Raw genomic sequence first — 20,490 nt, forward strand, 5'->3', positions numbered from 1 at the left:
CATATGACAGAGCAGCACTACCAACCGTGTAAGATGGAGGCCTAAGAGATAGAATAGAGGCTAACAACTGAGGGCATTGAGGAGGACACATATTACCTGAAAGCACAAAGGTGAGGGTGGAGGAAGTAGGCCGAAAAGACGGAGCACATTGGAAGGCTACGCTGAGGTTGCACAACAGTTGGTCGAGGTGGAGGCGGTGTTGAAGGTGGGAGTAGAGGCATCTTGAGCTAATACAAGATGTTGACATTGATAGTATGTTGCACGCAGCACAATGAGCATGTGGTCGACCACAGCGGCTAGCGTAAGGTTTAGCAGATAGAAGTAGATGCCTATAGGCTTTGATACTACCAAATGTTGGTCGAGCCAGCTAGGGTTATAGAGTAGAAGGCTATGGCAGATGAAATCTCTCCATGGCTAAGAGAGGAAGAAAGAAAGAAAGTTGTTTAAATGTTTTCAAAAGACCTAGTTGGTCTGAGACCAAAAGTGATACAGTAGTGTCCATGCAATCTTATCATGGTACAAAAGAAAACAAAGACTAGAGCTATGAGATGGGAATGTCGAATCCGAGCCACAATGCAAAGTGGACCATCATCATCATACAACCTATGGAGCTATGAGATGGGAATGTCGAATCTGAGCCATGATATAAAGTGGGACCATCATCATTATACAACCTATGGAGCTAACCGCCTGGTAGGGGGAGGGGGCCATCAAGGATATCGAGCATGGGGTTAGCTAGTAGAAGGCTCTGCAGATCCGTCGAGCATGGGACGATGGCTTTGTGCCTCTCTAGGATCTCCTCGAGCTGGGGTTGATGTGCGTGTGTTGTTGGCAAGGTCCAAGGAGTTTGGGATGTCGAGCTTGTTGTAGTGCCATGGCCCGGTCTAGAGTCATACCAGACTCGCGTCTGGCAGGGGAGTCGGACACTTAAGAATGTGTGGCTCGATGAGGTTTGTGGGTATGTCATCCATGGCTACTAGTGGGGCGTCCTTTTGTGGTCGGAAGAACAGGGTGATGGTCGCCTGGGGCCAGGGTGGATGTCTGTCTCCCATGGGGTCTCGACTCCCTAATCAATGAGTCTCTATAGCGATGAAGCTCTAGTAGGAAGAGGCCTAGGCACCACTGATATGGATAATCCATGCTCCTTATAGCCCTTGAATTGGGCATCCTCGTGCATGACACAAAGGCAATGCAATGGTCCAAATCATGCTTCATGTGCCAGAAGTGCTCAAAGGTAGGTTTCTTCAGATATGGCTTCATCATCCTCAGCAGGCATGACATGTCTGTCTTGAAAGTCCCTGACAGGTGTCAGATCTGCATCTTTCTCCTCAATGAGCAACCTTGCCAGGATTCTGATATCTTCTCTGGCCATCTTTGTGGCTTGTTGGAGCGGATGCAAGTTCACCGCACATGGTGACCACAACGCTTCCAAATGTCTCTTAACACTATTGCTTGTTGATCAAGATGGTCCTACAAGCTTTTCCAGCCAGAATCATAGTCTACCTCGAGGCTTCTCTGCAAGCCATCCACCCTTTCATGCAATCCTTTGAAAGCTGTCTGCACCTTCTTCGTTACACCATCAATTGCGCACGCCGCTCCGTAGACGCTCGAACTGGCTCCCCAACTTCAAATCCAGTTTTCCAAGATCTTCATCCAGCTGTAGTTTGTCTGCATCTGCTAGAGGCCTTTTGTCAATTTCCTTGTTCTTGCCCTTTTCAAGGATTCTGCTTCTGGATTTTCATGTAACCTAGCTTACTGGAGGGAATGGCTTGGGTCTTGATTGATCTGCGGCGGTAAGCCGTGCCACTTTCGCACTTACATCGCCAATTTTGGGTCCCAAAATTCTCATCTGTGCGCCAGTGTGCAGACGACGCTGTCTTCATCCTGCAACCCTTGGTTTCTGCCTGTGAAATGGGATCTCTCAAGGTAGTGGAACCTGCCCTGGATGCTGTAAAGAAGCTGATCTCCCATGGCTACCTGAGGTGTGAAGTAGATGGAGCTGGTGGGCGTGCATATTATGCCTCACGCTTGAGGGATTGGGTGGAGTGAAAGACACGTGGAGCATCCCTGTGCTCCACAGGCGTGTTAGTGAAAATAATCAATTCAAATAGATAGATGTATGTATGTAGGTACATATATTTGATGGACACAGGTTAGAGTTGGGGTACACCCAGCCAAGTGCTCACATAACCCGGTTTGTAAATTTTCTCGATTGAGATTTAGAAATCCTGGTTAAAATTCGACGTTAATTTTAAGGATTGAAATTTGTACATTTTAGCTATAAATCCCGACATTTGTACGATTTTTAGTGATTTTCAAGTCTAAATCTCGGTTAAGCCTATGCATTGTCTTTAATTTTAAGGGTTGAAAAAAACATTTTTTTCGAGCATTGCCCCAGCCTATGGTGAATGCCATTGCTATTGTGTTTGGAGTCGACAGTGAGATAGAGAGAGAAAGAGACTAGAGAGAGAGAGAGAGATTCAGGTTGACTCAGAATGATGTAATTGTATTAGTTGGTTTTCAATGAAGCACACGTACCTTTTTTAAGTACAAAGGCTCAATAATATCTAGATATTATTGTGACCCCTCATAAGAGGTGGTTCACACACACACACACACACACACACACACACACACACACACACACACACACACTTATTTGACCAAGCTTAGAAGCCTTTCAGACACAGGTAAGACCTTGATTCCCAAGAATCTCTCCCTCAAGGGATTACCTCATACTGTGTCCAGGTTAAATCTAGGCTCATGATTTATCCTGCCAGTTTTCCTGGTCAACGATAAATCACATGGCTCTTAGTCTTACATGCTAGTTATGGGTCTCAGTAGAGTACACATAGGATTAGGTCACTCACATTCTCTACACAACTCATATTTGAAGAGTAAACACATAGCTGAATAGAACACAACACATTTCTTGGACTTTAATAAGCCCAGACATACACGCAAAGACAACACACAGAATTTGACACACAACTGGTTGTACACTGTGGCACCTCATTTTCATCATCCCCCCTTGATTCCAACTTGGCCTACTCATTTGGTGGCTCAGAGGTTGAATCATTACATAAAAGCAGATTTTTCATCTCTTTCCCCCAACCAGGACTTTCAAAAAAGCAGATTTTTTGAATCATTACATAAAAGCAGATTTTTCAGCTCTTTCCCCCAACCAGGACTTTCAAAAAATTAGGGTTTTCCAAAAACTAGGGCTTTTTAAATTTGATGATATAGAAAGCTGTAGCAACTCTCTAATACTTGATACATGTCCTTAATTTTTGAAAAATGATTGGGGAGTTAAGAGTAATGCTTCGGTTAGCAGTTGGTGCCTTTAATTAAGGTTTTTAATAGGCCTTATAATATAAGGCTTTGTTGGTAAAAGGCTTATTAAGTCTTAGACAAGGCTTAAAAGGCTTGAATAGTCATTAAAGGCCACGTAGGTAGTAGCGGATAGCAAAAGGTCGTCGGCAGCCACCAATAAAATGCGTAGATGTAGTTGTGTTGGATACAGTTGGGTGGCGACTGAGCACTGGCGAGTGGCGAGGCCGTGCTATAGACGGTGCGCCGCTCTGGGTGCTGTGGATCCTAGATGCCCATAAAGTATGGACTCTTTATCTCTCTTTGGTGGCGTATATAACGGTGGTGAGGGTAGCAACGTAGGCTCTGATACCAATTGATGGACATAAGCTAGGGTTAGGGTTTACATTATGGGGGATCAACGGTGAATGCCATTGCTATTGTGTTTCCACCTTTTTGGATGTCGCAGGTCAACATTTGTTCTTCAACAGTATTTGGATCATGGTTTCTGGTTTCCCCTTCTCCGAAGGATTACACCACAACCAAGCCTGCTTTCAACCGTCATCTACGAAAGCTGATCTCCTGCACTTATCCACCTTGGTGACTTCTTTCAAAGCCAAGATGCTGGTTTTCCGGGAGCAGATCCGCAAGAGGACAGATTGGGACCTCCTGCAAGCAACTTTTGGGAGGACAGATTGGGACCTCCTGCAAGCAACTTTTGGTTGGCGAAGGGGCAGATTATCGACATAAACAACTACACCAAGGTGAAGTTCAACTCAACAGCGGAGAGTTTTGCTGCAGAGCTCCATTGATTGCATTATATGCAGTGCAAATGCATATTTTGCTCGATGGCACCACGGAAGAAGAGCAGGCTATGCAGCGTCATTCTGCATCTTCATCATCAAAACAGAGGAGAGGGCTCGACTGGCTTTGAGTGAACACGAAGGGTTGATGTGACGGGAGTCACAGGACAATGCTGCTCATGTGAAGGCCTCAGCAGACGTTGCAATGAACCCATCAGTGCCGTGGTTCCAAAAGGATTGTCGAAGTCAACGTTGTTTTTGTTGCCCATTGACGTTACACTAAACGAACTTAACTGGCCGAGCAAGATGCAGGGGGTGATGGCAGGTTAAGCTGCAGATCATGGTGTGCGTTCAAACCACAGGAGGTGAGGTTTCTATCAGGGGAGAGAACCTGCATGCGTTTCTGGAAAAAGCTGCACATAGTCGTGAATTTCGGGAGAGGGGGTTGCGTGACCCACAGCGGCCGCAGTGGCTTGAATTGTGCAAGGGGATGTGAGGCTGGTTGGCAGGTCTGGCGGTGGGGAAGTTGAGGATGGCGGCTGAGGAGGTGGACCTCAGGCGTGCAGATCACACCTGAGTTGCCCGGGCGGAGGGGGAACTGAGTCCACGTGGAGCATTCCCGTGCCACGTGGAGTATCCCTACCGCTGCCACTTGGATTGTGGTGAAATAATAGATTAATTATCTTTATAAAATTTTCCCTCAAGCCACTTCGATTTGCCTTTCTCACGCTATGGGAAAGCAAAGCGTCTCTTGTCTTAGTGCCTTGATGTTTATGAAGCCAACCTGCGTTTGTTTTGATGCTAATCGAAGGTTAATGCAAGAGCTTTACCGCGTATCCATCAAATTAAAAAACGTTGAAGCAGTGGCGCCTCAGATTTGCAGCACATCAACAGCCCTACGCTTTTGAAGCTTTGCGTACCAGCAAGTTTAGGGTTCTGGATGCCTGCCTACTCTCACCTGGCCTAGTTGTTTGGAAGCTCACACAACAGTAGAAAACCCTAACTCATTAGGATTTGGGACCCTGCAGGATAGCAGCTAACAGTCTCAGAACTGCACAGAAAACCGGTGGTTTTAGAGGTAGCAAACCCCAGCTCGTTAGGGTTTTAGAGGTTGCATAGTTTGTTAGGTTTTTGCAGCCTGTGATGCCCTAACTTTGGTTTCTAGGTTTTGGAAACTCACAGGACGTAACTGCCAAACAGCGGCCCTTAGGGTTTACAAGTTTGCAGGACAGCAGTAAACCTTAGCCTTTACACAGCAAACAAATATCATTGTGCTCGTTCATCGAGATTCAATCAATTCTTCCTATTTTTGGATTATGGAGCGTTTTTACTTCCGGTTTTGTGAACTTGAATGCATTTGAGAACCTCTCGGGATCTCAGCTCAATCGTAAGACAGTACTTGGCTTGGCCATCTAAAATGGTCTCTCCCTTACCTTCATTTGAATGTACATTCGTGTGCGGCCGGGAGGCCGTCCTGAGGATCTGGACGTCAAAGTCCCTTTCTTACTGACAGCAATTGTGAGCCCACTTGGCACTATAGACCAAGTGTGTGGTTGTTTTCCTCTCACCCCATTGTATGAGATAGCCTTCTCCTCCTAGAGTTGGCTAGTCTGAGGAGAACAAAATCCTTCCCCCTTTTTTATGTTTCTTGACTTTCGCTTCCCCATGTGGAGCCGAGTTTGTACTTAGACATTATGGTTGTTTTTCTTGGTAATTAATAAAATGATCTCTTTGTCAGAAAAAAAAAGTATTGGATTATCATAGAAACATTGTATCAAAGACACTTCCAATCATGGCAAGAGGGGAAGCTCACAATTATTCAAGCTCAGGGTCTTCAATAATGCTGTCCATATTTGCATCAGAAACTTACCAATTTGTGGATATGTTAGTGTGTGGAGGTGTCCCAACTATGTCAACTATTGAAGCAGTTATGGCAATTTCATTGGAATCTTTTACTAGCTATGGTTGGATAAGGATAACCCATGATAACTCTAGTTGGGTTATGCAAACCATGCGAATGGCAAGAGTGATAGGGGACATGCTGTTACTGCAGGCTGGGGTTAAAAATGGCCAAAAGTAAATGTCCTGGCTCCAAAGAAAACAGGATCGTGTCAACATTTGTAAGAGCCAAAAGAACATATCTCAAGGTTGGCATCATGCAAAGGTAAGAGTCAATCCATTCTGTCATCCCATGTAGTATCACTCAAAATGTCAAAGACATGATCCACTACAACAATAGGTATATGGGCATGCCCTAAACCATGCACTACCTCATCATGTGCAAAACCCTCTATGTGTGTATGATGATCTAAGATATCAATATACTCATCAGCATCATCATAATCATTACTGAAAAATGAAGAGGTATCCTCACATGAAAGATAAATGGTATCATCTCCTAAATCATCATCTATGGCATCCCCTAGGCCTCCAAGGTCATCCTCATAAACATGGTCTATCTCCATCAATGATGCCCCTATGTGACCTATATCCCATGAAAGATAAATGGTATCATCTCCTAAATCATCATCTACGGCATCCCCTAGGCCTCCAAGGTCATCCTCATAAACATGGTCTATCTCCATCAATGATGCCCCTATGTGACCTATATCCCATGATAAATCTATCTCCAATAATATAGGGTCCATGGAGATGTCTAGATCAACTGAAAATCTCTCAAGATCTATACCATATGATCTACTATGGATATGATCATTATCCATCAAATCACTAAGCATGTCATCCTCACAATCTCTAAAATCATTATCATGATCATGGTCTGTATCCATCAATGGAATCCATATATAACCTATATCCAAAGATAGGTCAATCTCTCTAATCACTGGATCTAGGAAAATACCCAAATCAAATGCAAAGCTCTATAGATCCATATGCATAATCCTCTCTCTTCTACGAAGCCTCACCTCAAAAAAATCATCGCTATTCTCATGTGTGTAATGCATGTCTGCCCAAGTATATGCACTAAACCCAAGTAAATGGTGCTAGGTATGCTATGAGAACTATGAGAACTAGGAGTAGAGATAGAATCATAGATATCACCCTGAATAGAAGATCTAAAAGAGTACCCTGATTCATCTAGCACAAGAAACTCAGGTCTATGCTTCTCATGCACTACCGTATGCTTATGAACATGTGAAGTATCATCATCCCGAATCTCACACACTGCAATGGATGCATCACTAGTCAAGAGATGATCCCCATGATAGTCTAATGTATCACTATCTCCTAATGCATCACTATGAATCCGCTGGAAGGTAAGTAGACATAGGCGTATCATCAATCATAATGCTTGGAATGCTTGCTACCATCCCTCCCATCAAGATCATGTTCACATGATCTAACTCACACACATCACTCTCACTATCACTATCACATACATCATCATCATGTGCATATGTTTTAGTGGCAACATGTGCACGTGTATCACTATCATCATGTGTACATGTGTGTGATACATCAATATTAGCATGTGTATGTGTGTGTGATACATAAGTATCATCATGTGTATGTGTGCACGATACATCATCATGGGTATGTGGATGTGATACATCAATGTCATCACATGTGTTTGTATGATCATCACCATGTGTACATGTGTCAACATCAATATCATCATCAACATGATGATCATTATCACTATCCACATCATCATGCCATCATGATATCCATCCTCATGTATATGTCATCTCTGCTCTCACCAATGTAGGACACTCGATCAAGTCTCCACATACATCAGCCCATGCAAGCAATGCCGAACCATCCATGTAAAGATAACCATTTAGATCCTTAACAAAATCACCATGTGTAGAATGTCTGGACCATCTACCCACAGACGTCCTCCTCATCAAACAAGTGTCTAAATTTGCTAGGCAACAACATCTCAAGCTTAAACATCCATATGTGACATAAATATGATGTGTCATTATAGCTTGATGTCGGTGAAGAAGGATCTAGAGGTCAAAGCCGTGATGTGCCAAATGTATGTATAAACTCGGCAAATGATATGCATCTCCACACCTGAAATGGTAGATCAAGACGACGGGCATGGAGCCATAGTGATAGGATACCAGTGGATGCTACATGATCAACATCTGGGATGAAGTCGTAGCGATGTCGATGACAATGATTGTGGGTAGCACGTCGATCTTAGGCAGGGTAGAGGTAGTAATGGATTCCCATGTCATTTGCCATGCTTAAGAGTTAGGAAACACCCCCCCTCCCGAGCGCAAATGTGCTCAAGAATGCCACACCGCATGTGTAAAAAAGCACCAATATGCTCAAAGGGGCACTTGCACGTGAGCAAAGGCCAAAAGGATGACTAAAATACTCAGAATGACCGCCCGCACATGAGCAAGGGCCAAAACTGAATGCAAATCACCACCAAATGTCTAAAATAGTGCAAAAATCAACCCAGAAGGTAGGGTTCACGAGTGAATCTCCTCAAATGCACCAAAGTGGCCCAAAACGCGTGTATGAATACCCAAAATATACCAAACGACCAAAAGTGTGTGTGTGAATGCCCAAAATGCACCAAATTGGTCACACAGCATACAAACCACCTCCACAAACCTCAAAGCATGTGAAAAAACACAAAGTGTATGAATAAGCCCAAAGTGCCTCTCTCACTAATAAAGTCCAATGCGTGTGAACAAAACCCACAATGCTCCAGTGTACGCGAACAAGCACTAATAAAAGCACAAAATTGTGTGAACACCTCCCACAATGCACTAGATCATACCACAAGTGATCGTCCCTCGTAAAACACTCCAAATAAGAATAAAAGAAACCCTAAGAATAAAAGAAACCCCACAACTCACAAAACTATGTTGGGTATGAGCAATTCCTAATAAACCAAGTGGTTTGTGTATGTGTGAAGTGGCAACGATAATGACTGGATGCCCACAATCTGAATGGACAAGGACTTGGAAGTGTAAAAAGGCCAAATTGAGGAAAGGCCCTCGTGTGGAACAAGAGGGGAAAAAAAAACTTAAAAGTTGAATACTTATTCTTTCTCTCCTTGGCGCTTCCCTTACTCCTCCTTCTTCCTCCAAATGCAGGTAGCCGCCTGAGCTTGCTGAGCCTTCTAGGTGAAGGCGATGAAGTGCTGCAATACTATGCACTGCTATGCACGCAGCCCTGCTATGCAGACATGAACGTTGTGTCTTCCTCTCTACGCACCTGGCGCCCACCTACAGCCAGGTAGACTACATTATCATGCATGCCAGCTTACCTTCCTCTTTTCTCTTCTGCCTTGCTCCCGTGTTAGCTTGATCTCTGAGGCCGGCGTTGAGTGATGTCGGTGAGATAACCACAAATAGGTACGCCTCCGCCTACGCTTCAACCGTCTCACCGGCACCATGCGAAACATATACTGAAGCACTCACAAATAGTGCTTAGCGAAGCCTGTACACTGAGGCACTCAACAAATAGTGCTAGTATTTTGTTGTTTTATTTTCTCTGTTGCGTTGATTCTCCCTTTATTTTTATCTATGCTTGCTATGTTGAGACGGTTTCTCTTGACGATGCTTGCTGAAGTGCTTTTGTTGAGGTGCTTGTGATGCAAACAATGGCCCCAAACAATTGCTTGTCTGCACTTGCTGTGCTGAAACGAGACTTGATCTCTGATGTGATGATGAGCTGCTTGCTTGCTTGAAACGAGACTTGATCTTTGATGCGATGATGAGCTACTTAATCTCGCTCAGCACCACAGAGCTCAACGCTGGCGCCTGGCTGCCACAAGATGCAAGAAGGTTGAGCTTTGCTATCAAAGCGTTGAGGCTATGAAAGTGAAGCGATTGTGTGTGCTGAGCTTCAAAGAAGGCTATGAAGCTTGATTGTGTGTTTGCTGCAAAGAGGTATGACGACCAAGCTGGTGGTTCCATCAGGAAAGAGGCTCGCTGTAGCGTTGTTTGCAACACTCACGTGATAAATTGCCATCTTCGAACTGATTTCCCTATCAGAAATCGTAGAAGTTTTCCTCCACCAGTCTACAGTGAACAAAGGAGTCATTATGTCCTAAACTGGCTATGGCGGACAAGAAGACGCCATGAACAGATGCTCTAGGACATGCCGTGTTGCTTCTGCTGAATAGTTTACTGTCCATTTCCTAGCACAAAAAACTGTCACCTAAAAGCTCCTCTCTGGAAAGAATAGAAGAACGCCAGCAAACCTTTGTCTACAGGGACCTTGTAGGACCAGCCGTACCTCCATCGATGTTACAAAGAACACTGTGCCAAGACTTAGAGAGGCGATGGAGATGTTGTTCTACCCCCTTGTTGCCACCGCTGAGATATACTTCTAAATAGATAATTGTATCCTCTAGTACCTGGCTGAAGTGGCAGAGTCATCAAGGAGTCCCTTTTGCATTTCCCATATCTTGAAAGAAGAGGTAGAGGTCTTCAGCCTACTCCCAACTTCGTGGAGTAAAGGTTGTTGAAAGACAATGAGGTCGGCAAGAGCAGGAACTCTTTGTTAGAAAACCTTGAAATTCTAATGATGGTGCACAATCTTGCCTTGTTATGCTTGAAATCCCTATAGCTTGTTTGATCTCTCTATGATGAAGGGTTGAAATAACTCTTCTCCATTCTATTGTTCATCAATCTTTCGCAAGCATACTTGGAAATTGTCTTACAAACCACCGTCTGAGGGTTGTTATAGCTCAATGAAGAAACTGTGTGGAATTGCTACTGCAAATCCTTGAAGAAAACCAGAAAATCAAGGCATAATGATGCCAAAATCCAAGTTGAAAATTGTTTGCTTTGTTAACCAACTTTTGCACTATTGCTTGGAGATCTTCACACTGAAGAAACCTTGTATGTAAGTTAGGAGAATCATGTGGTGTATAGGGTACATTTGCTCATACCAGTGGACTGGGTTCAATTACCAGCAAGGTCATACCTAAAAACACAGTGTTACCCAACAAACTTTCTGAATTTTTGCACTCGAAATTGTACACTTTTGCATCAACTAGTCATGAACACTCTCTACATAATATTGATGCCTAGATAAGTAATAGAACATGTTATACATTTTCTTGATGGAATTGTGCTAAAATGTTGTAATCCAGGATATGTGATTGCAAACAGTGTCTTCTCAATACTTATCTCGCTACCTTTACTTACAATACATCAAGATTTATACTAATTTGTATAGATTTGTACTACTACAACAAATTTATATCTTCGACTAACTTCTTTGCAAGAAAGTGACAAGATTTGAAAAATTTGACCGAGAATCACTTACTGTTCTATTTTTGCTTCAAAATTTGATTTCAGCATAATAAACTTTGCATAATCTGTAAACTGTTATGTTCTACACTCTAGATCTGCAACATAATTATACTTTGCACTGTTCTTGAAAATTTACACCGATCCTTGAAAATCTGTATCAACTGCATATAAAATCTTGAAATGTGCTCCGAGATTATACACACTTTCTTGAAATTGTGACAAATTTTTGCACACTTGTTTGAAAATGCACCAAATTTTTGTACTGCAATCTGAAATCTACACAGCAATATGAAAACTTTGCACAACTTTGATTTTCTAAACCACAATCTTCTTCTTGCAATCTTTCTCCAAGAACTCAAAGATTTGGTAATCTAGGGTTTGATCCTGAAGAAATAAGGGCTTAAAGGATTGATATTTGAAACTGTAGGCTCTCTAATCAAGATAATGCAAGAAATCATGCAAAATTGGTTGCTAAAACTTTGCAAATCCTAATTTCAAAAATCAAAAAAATTTTCAAGAAATCAAGATCAAGAAGATCAAGTAGTTTAAGAAATCAAACAGTAAAGTGGATTAGGGTTCTGAAAACAGTGATTAATACAAATTCAAAAATCATTGACACAAATTTCATTGCTAAACTTGGCAAAACATGAAATTAGCAAATATAAAAACTGTGTAAAAATCAATTTTGAAAATGATTAACACTAATCATGATCAAGATAATGCATTCTAAAAAACTAGATTAATAATAATCTAAAAATGATTATCACTAATCAAGATCAAGAAAATACATTTTAAAAATCAAATGAAGTATAATCCAAAAATAATTATCACTAATCACTCCCTAAGCAAGGATCTAAGCCAAGAGCTTTGATACCAATTGAAATGCAATGATCTTAAAGCTCAGATTAGGAACAAATCATTATGGATTAATACAAGATTAATGATAATCTCATACAATGGATATGATGCCTAAGTGAGTTAACCTCCCACCAAGAGGATGGCTATCAAGCTTGCCATGAGCCCTAGACCATGAGTGGCCATCTCCAAGAAAGGAGCCAAGAGTACATGTAGATGTCAAAAGGGGTCAAAAGATGTAAAAAGGTACAATAGTAGTCCATGAGCCCCCTTTTATACTTGAGCCTATGACCAAAGTCCTAAACCTAATCTAAAGGTGTTGCTTCATTACAACAACTTCAAGATTACTTCTAGTTAGGGCATGTGAGGCCTAGTAAGTCACCATGGGAAGCACCAATTCTTCTTGCAGACAAGAAGGATAAGACACTATTATTGCACATTTCTTTTGATTTTTTTTTCACTCGTTTTAGAGAAAACTGTCCACTCTCTCTTGCAAAAACATTACCGCCGCTAGATTTAGAGAGAACTCTCCATGCTCTTTCGATCCCTCCTCTCTCCTCCCTCTTTCTTTGTTTTTCCTCCACTCCTCCACTCCTCTCTCTCTTTTTTGTTTTTCCTACACTCCATTGCCCATCTCTCTCCAATAGAGAAAACTTCGTCCTCTCTCTTAATTGTTTCTCCACTTCTCACTCTATCCTCCATATCTCTCTAATAGATTTGTGGGGTAAATATTTTCTTACCTTTTTCCTTCCCCCTCCCATTTTCTTTATATTTTGAAGGCCAATGTTTCACTCTTCCACTCGATCCCCTTTATCTCTCTCTCAATAGATTTGTGGGGTGAGTATTTTCTTATAATTCTTTCCTTTTTCTTTCAATATTTTCTTTATGTTTTCCCCCCTATTATTTGGCTTGTTATTTTGGTTTTTTTTGCAAGCTAGGGTCCCACTCCTTCACTCCATCCCAAATCCTACCATGATTCTCTCAATTTATGGGGGTTGAGTTTTATTTGGCCCTTATCTTTAACTCTCCACTTTTATTCTTCCCCCCCTAATATTTAACATTAAATTTAGTTTTTTTTAAAAAAATAGACTAAGGTTTTAGATACCTCAAGAGAAGCAACTCCAACAAACAAATTCCTCTACATATAAAAGGATATGCATAAGGCTATGCAGTGACTCTATACCATGCATAAGCCTATTTATGTGTGCATAGGGCCATGCATAAGTCTTATGTTGTGTCTTATGCATGCATAGAGTCATGCATAAGGATCTATGCATAGTATGCACAAATAATTATGCATAAGGCTTATGCATAGCCTTTATGAATAAGCATAGGGCTCTTAGATGCATGATAGACAGATATATATGCATAAGAGAGAGAATAAGAGAGATGGATTCTTGAGAACTCGCTATCTGCAAAGCATTTTTTAATGCTCTCTTTATACATAGAGAGCTCTCTTGGATTAAATGATCCTTATGCATATTTTTTTTAGTGATATTTTGTAATTTACTATAATGGGCTTAACTGTCTAAAAATTATTCTTAATAGAAAGAAGAAGAGGAAAAGGAAGGGTAGACAAATGATCATAACAAGGTTTTAGTGGGCAGGTACTTTGAGCCACGCAAGAAAAAAGTTAGGAAGGCCTTGAAGGTATACTCTTCAAAGCCTTCCTCACTTTTTTCTTGCATACCTCATACTATATGCCACAAAACAATAATGTCAACCACCATAGTAACATGAGGTAATAGTGGGAGGCTACATGGATCCTTCTTAAAAGAGTGTGACGATCTTATCATGGCAATATTTATTTTTCATTATTTTCTAAGTATCTTTAACTTGTATCAGTCGAATTAAAATTATCTAGGTTAGAATGGGATAGATTGGGGATGCTAGCCCTAAAAATCTATCTCATTATGCCCAAAAAATTATAGAGTAAATGAGCGTGGGTCTAAGCGTGTGCGTATAAGCATCCGTATTCGATGCTTATACTGATTCTTATACCCATGCTTATATTTATGGTTCCATACCAATGTTTATTTTGATGTCTACACCAACGATGGGGCCAATATGTCAAGAATTTTACAAGTATAGAGTGTCAAAATAAGTTTTTGTATAGGGTCAATTACTTGTAGTGAGAGATCATAACTAATAAAGAAAGACTAACTCTAATAGGGATATGAGTAATGCTACTGCTCTAGTACTGGTATGATTATAACTATGTCTTGGAAGTAATAATACTATAGGGTCAATTCCTTGCACTGAGAGACCATAGGTTATGAAGGAAGGCTAACTCTAATAGGGATATGACTAATGTTACTGCTCGAGCACTAGTATGATTGTAACTATGTCTTGGTAGCACTAATGCTAAAACCAATAGATTAGTTCTTTTTTAGATACTCGTGTTATTTAGATAACTAATAGTTATTATTATGTATTAATCATAGCCAATAGATTAGTTCTTTCTTAGATACTTATGTTATTTAAATGACTTGTAGTGATTATTATATATTAATTTAGCCAATAATTTAGATACTAAAACCAATTAGACTAGTTTTTTCTTAGATACTTGTTATTTATATGACCAAATAGGTGAGCCTTATGTATTAATTTAGATAATTATGCTCTTGGTATACTTCTTGTTTTAGTATGCAATGACTTTGCGATGAGGAGTATGGTAATCATCACTGATGCTTATATAACGTGTTCATGCTATGAAAAGTAATCTTTAACTATTACAAGTTTATTACATGATTATGCTAGTGCCAGGCTTTTATAGTTCTACTCGATCAACCATCTTGATAATCTTAGATAGTCTATCATTTGGGAATAATATAATTAATCTAAATATTTGTAAATTATAAATTTAAAGACATACTTAATGAGTTCCTTTCACCACACTTTCCCACATAAGGTGCCTAAATTATCCTTTGAAGCTAGATTTGTCTAAGAAAGGTTCCACATTGAATACTAAGAGTCATTATATTTTAGTATACTCTTGGTTATTATCTTGTAATGTCTTGAAAAGGTGTGTCTCATCTTAACCTGTAATTGATTAAAAAGGTGTGCATTAGCTTAACCTACGACTAATTAAAAGTTCAAAATGGTCGTTTGAATTATTTCATAAAAGAAATTTAATTGATTGAAATAAGAAATGTAATCAATTTTGAAATAAGTACAATACTAGTGATATTTTAAAGAAAGTATGCCTTTTTTTTTCAAAACATTTAGATTGGTGGATAAAGAAGAGGAAGTCCCAAACACAATTTAAGAATGAGAGAAATGACCATGAGCATGTCAACTTACCCTCATTCCTTTTATTGACAACTTGGTCTTACATTTAATATATATTTTGTTAAGCGGGAAGCTCTACTCCTACTCTTGTACCCTCAAATTGTTTTATGCAAGACAAAATGATCGTTCTTGTATTTGTCTTTGGACTTTACTCACATAATAAAGGTTGGCCATTAGCCATTTATTGATATTTTTTTTTAGTTTTACATGTTTAGGATTACCATGCATATGGGAGATTTTGAAGAAGTTCCCTCCCATTTTCTCCATATAAAATTAGACAAATTTTGCAACATCACTTTTGTTACATTTTTATCAAATCATATACTCAAAAGGCCCATATCACCACACTAGCACTTATATAGTGATACTTAGGGCTCCAACACAAAAACAATTTGTTATAAGCCATGCTACTATTAAATGATCATCCTATTATAGTATTGGCCTACTCATTTTGTTGTAAGTCATGGTACTATTAAATGATCATCCTATGATAGTGTTGGCCTACTAATTTTCTCCTCACAAAACCATTATACCTTTTTGTGAAAAAATAGGATCCATCTCTCTACACCTTGGTTACATGTCCTAACTCATATTACATTTCTAAAGGAGAATCATGTATTTTAATTTTGGGAGAAAACATCTTATTAAATTATGTACAAAAGCAATAAATACTCAAGGCTTTATTATAAAATGATACCAAGGAATTATGAAAGTATATTTATCAAAATAACAAAAAAATTAATAAGTTAAAAGCAAATTTAGACTTGCCTTGAAATTGAGCCACATAAGTGGCTTTGGTAGCCAAAAAAATGACTCTACAAAACTAGCTTACAAATTTTGAAGAATTAAGAATTGGATGTCAACATTTCATGAAACTACTTGAGCATACATGTAGACATGTAAAAAGCTTAAAAAAATAATCATTTATCCATGTAACTTGTGATTTTGAAAAATGTCATAAAAATGTAGTAGCCTTGCCTACTATGTAAACCAATATGTCTTTTTAAGTTGACGAAAGGTACATGACAATGGTTTGAATATATGTTTTTAAGTTGATGAAAAGTAACGTGCCCAACTTGAATACATATTTTCAAACTCCATTTTTTTAATGTTAGTTTTTTTTGGCAAAAAAGCGTGTAAGTCATGGCCATGGAAAACTATGTTTAATAAACTTTTTGAGAGTATTTCACTAGAAGAATTTTATTTGAGGCATTACAACTATAGATAAATAGATTCCCTAAAGGCCACAAAATTTTATTTGAGGCATTACAACTATAGATAAATAGATTCTCTAAAGTCCACAAAATAGCTTTTTTGACACAAGACTAGTGTGTTATGCATATATCATATAATTGAAGAAGTCAATGAGCATTTCAAAGTATCGTGTAATAGGAGGGACATATCTTGATCTAGCTATTTTTGAAGCACAAGTGGCAAGCCCATCATATGGATAGAGGTAGGAGCGACTCATGACAGTTTGGTTGAAGATTTGAAAGTAGAGACTACCAGTGTAATGTAGTCCATCCCAATTAAGGTAAGTGTTCGGGTCATTACATACAAACAATGCTTTGGTTTGGTTGGCACAAGGGATGGATAGATTGTATCCGTATGGAGAGCTAGGTCCAGCACCGCAACAAGCATCAAAGGCATTATTGAACCCTGCCAATGATTAATCATAAATCTACAGGCTTATACATAGAAAATTCCCACCAATGTAAAAAATAAAACTTTTAGAGTGTGAAAATAAGATTGGATTTTTTTTGTGACTTAATAAATTGATGGAAATATATGTACATTGTTATCAATGTAAGTATAAAACTTTTGTACTGTCATAACAAGATTTGAAATTGTTATACCTTCATAAAGTTTCTCTAGTAGCGACATTATCTATAGCGTGAATGTGTTGAATGGTTCCCTTTTTTTAAAAAGATGTGATATGGTATTAAAGTTAGTTTGCCTTTGGGTGATTCGAAATGGTAACTTAGCTTTTGACATATAACCCTATAGGCATAAACCTAGTAACTTAGCCTTTGACTTATAACCCTACAGGCATAAATCATTGTCATTTTGGTAATTTATGGATTATAACTTCCTATCATAACTATTTTTTCCATTTGAGCAATTATTCATTTAATCCATTAAAAGCTATAAATATGAATAATTTTTTCTATCGCACTCTTGTACATATAGAGCATGTTAAAGGAATAAGAGCATTACCGAATGATTCCATATTTTCTAAGACATGAATGTAGGCACCATAGTAGTCAGCAAAAGTAAAGGTGCCATCAGGATGTGAATCACGAAGTCTTTGTAATTCTGTAAGGAGTTGTGCACGATGTTTTATAGAGACTTCATTATACTCCAATAGGCAGCCATGATTATCCAAGGGAGCTCCACTAAAATTTGCCAAAGCTGCTGGGGTGCAGCCTGCAGGCACGACGCCATAAATCAAGAAATTCCTAGCCCCATTTAAGTAGAGTCTCTGCACAACATAAGCAAAAAAAAACTTAATAATTACAAAAAAGGAGAAAAAAGTTACTACTATACATAATGTGCATGTGCATGTGAAACAATTTGAATTATTATATTTTATTGAAATAAGGAAGCCAAAAAGTGCCAATCTGGTTTATTGACGTCATCTTACTTCCACAATGTTAAGGGAATGTTCACATGGTGGTCAGGTGCACATTGTCCAACCATTGGACAACCACATGTAAATATATAAAAGCACCACCAACGGCCTTTCACCTAGCTAGTGGCACCCCCTTGTCATGCGTATATAAGGGCCATGGATATTCTTTAACCAAGGACAACTCTATATGCCAATTTTGCCATCAAGATGAAAAGAGACATCCCGATCTTGCCTAATCTAGACCGTCGGATTTCCGTTAGGCAAGTGAACTAGGCACGAATTTAGGGTGACCTCAAGAGGGGGTAAACTCAGGGGTGAACTAAGGGTATACCATGGGGATTTTTGGGACTTTGAAAAATTTCGTGGGATTAAGCTCAATGAAAAAGAGGATTCAAACTCGGAATCGGCCGCTCAAGTTTTCATCATCGAACCACTATGCTATATTGTCCAGCAGATTGTGGAAAGTGTTTTTAAATTTACATCTTGGTATTTTTGTTCCCTAGTTCACTTTCTACTGGAAAATCATGTGTCCCTAGTTCACCCCTAGTTTACCCGGAGATTTCCCACGAGCTCACCCCTAGTTGCAAGACCTACCAGTCGAGCAGGGACAAAAGTCGGCCTTAGTGATTCGATGATGCCAAGTGGAAGGGCCGTCACTCAACGGATAAAAGTTACTCTAGGGATAACAGGCTGATCTTCCCCAAGAGTTCACATCGATGGGAAGGTTTGGCACCTCGATGTCGTCTCTTGGCCACCTGGGACGGTAGTACATCCCGAGGGTTGGGCTGTTCGTCCATTAAAGCGGTATGTGTGCTGGCTTTAGAACGTCGTGAGATAGTTCGGTCCGCAGTTCACCCATAGTTCACTTGGGAATCCAACTATGTTGATCAAATCTTGATCGCTCGTGACATCTCTTTCCAACCATAGATCCCTCCTAATTTATGATGTGTCACTTACTCACGAGGGCTATTGTAGCCCTTTGTTGGACTACACCACCCTTTGCTCGGCCACACTACCCTTGACCAGAAGTGGCCAGCGCATCGACCACTGAGGCCTGCATGGGAACAGCCTCTAAGCAATAGAAAGAGAAGCTTATTGATAGAAGAAAGGATTTATGTGCAACTTTGGGATGATTGAGATATCATCTCACCTCCACGGCAGCCCGAAGCTCTTGAACCACTTGAGGCACTATGGTCACATTGACATACTGAGGAGAGTACCTCCTCCAAAAATAATGAAAATAGTCATTCCCGCCCATCTGCAGCACGTACAGCCCCGCCTCAAACATAGCTCGAGTCGGCCTACCTGCGGAAAATTTGAGTGAAAATAATATCACACCGATTTTTTTTAATTTAGAGATTGTAGTTATATTTGATAGAATTACTACTAACTATTTATAAATGAAGGGATCATAGTTTACTCACCAGGTGTATCGCCGCTTGCAATCACCTCTTCTCGTAGGGCAACATGCCACCCTATCTGGGTCTCGAGAGCGTAAGGCATAAGGGGAAGTGCGGTTGCACCCGGTACAGCATAGTTCACACCTTGGCTGAAATCCAGGGTTGTGTTGAGGGAAGGGTTTAGTGGTGGAAGACCCCAGTACATAGCTGTTTTTTTTGGACATAAATCAGACCAAACAATCAATTCTTCATTAATAAGAGTGTGTGTGAGAGAGAGAGAGAAAGGGGGGTACAGAGAGCGTGACGAACCTAAGTAGTCCGCCATGACCCGGCCGTCGGTGAAGCGGAGGTCAGCCCAGCCAGGGAAGGTCTCGCCGTAAGGCAACATGGTGGCGAGGGTGCTGTTAATGAAAGGCCCATTCCCAGTGTCCTCCAAGGAGTCCCCAAAAAAAAACATCGCAGGGTAGCTGCAAGGCGCAACAGGCTCTGCTCTGACGACCCCAGTACACAGTAGAGTGGCCATCAATATCCAAGAGAAAACCGCACACAGCCCGCTCTCCGTCATTGATGTGTGCGTGAACCAGACATTTCCGACCAATTTATCGTTTGAGCAGCCATCCATCCATGACTCGCGCCATCCACGCGAACCCTCATGTACATGCGCTACTTTAGGTCGGCAAAAGACATTTGCGCTACACGAGAGAAATGCGCGCAGTTACATTTGCGCCACACGAGAGAAATGCTCCAAGCAATCATCAAAGCCCCCAACAGGCATCACGTACAAAACTGGAAGCCCCCAACAAGCAAGCATGACGTACATAACCCAGTTTGTAGTGTAATTTTCCAGCTAAAATTTAGAAATCCCGGTTAGATCTCTACGTTAAGCACTGCATTGAATTTTTGAATCCCATGTGCTAAACTTTAAAAAAATGGATTGAAATTTTGAATCC

The 20,490-nt window shown here is 40.3% G+C and overlaps 1 protein-coding gene across 1 annotated transcript; it reads right to left on the reverse strand.

Annotated features, from left to right (window-relative positions):
* Positions 1-16,737: 16,737 nt before the first annotated feature.
* On the reverse strand, positions 16,738-20,249 carry LOC147622444 (acetylajmalan esterase 2-like). Its single transcript, XM_086822647.1, has 5 exons — positions 19,850-20,249; positions 19,565-19,747; positions 19,291-19,445; positions 17,726-17,990; positions 16,738-17,167 (listed from the first exon to the last, which is right to left on the reverse strand). Exons 1-5 carry the CDS (start codon positions 20,160-20,162, stop codon positions 16,842-16,844), a joined length of 1,242 nt encoding a protein of 413 aa, XP_086678773.1. The 5' UTR covers positions 20,163-20,249; the 3' UTR covers positions 16,738-16,841.
* Positions 20,250-20,490: the final 241 nt, after the last annotated feature.

Source organism: Cibotium barometz, chromosome 28 (genome assembly GCF_041138505.1).
Source record: "Cibotium barometz isolate CiBa-2024 chromosome 28, ASM4113850v1, whole genome shotgun sequence".
Classification (NCBI taxonomy): Eukaryota; Viridiplantae; Streptophyta; class Polypodiopsida; order Cyatheales; family Cibotiaceae; genus Cibotium; species Cibotium barometz.

Coding starts and splice junctions, on each gene's coding strand:
- LOC147622444 (XM_086822647.1), bottom strand. CDS start 20,162: ATGGATGGCTGCTCAAACGATAAATTGGTCGGAAATGTCTGGTTCACG. Junction 19,446..19,564: donor TGCAAGCGGCGATACACCTG/GTGAGTAAACTA, acceptor AATTTTCCGCAG/GTAGGCCGACTCGAGCTATG. Junction 17,168..17,725: donor AGAAAATATGGAATCATTCG/GTAATGCTCTTA, acceptor AATCATTGGCAG/GGTTCAATAATGCCTTTGAT.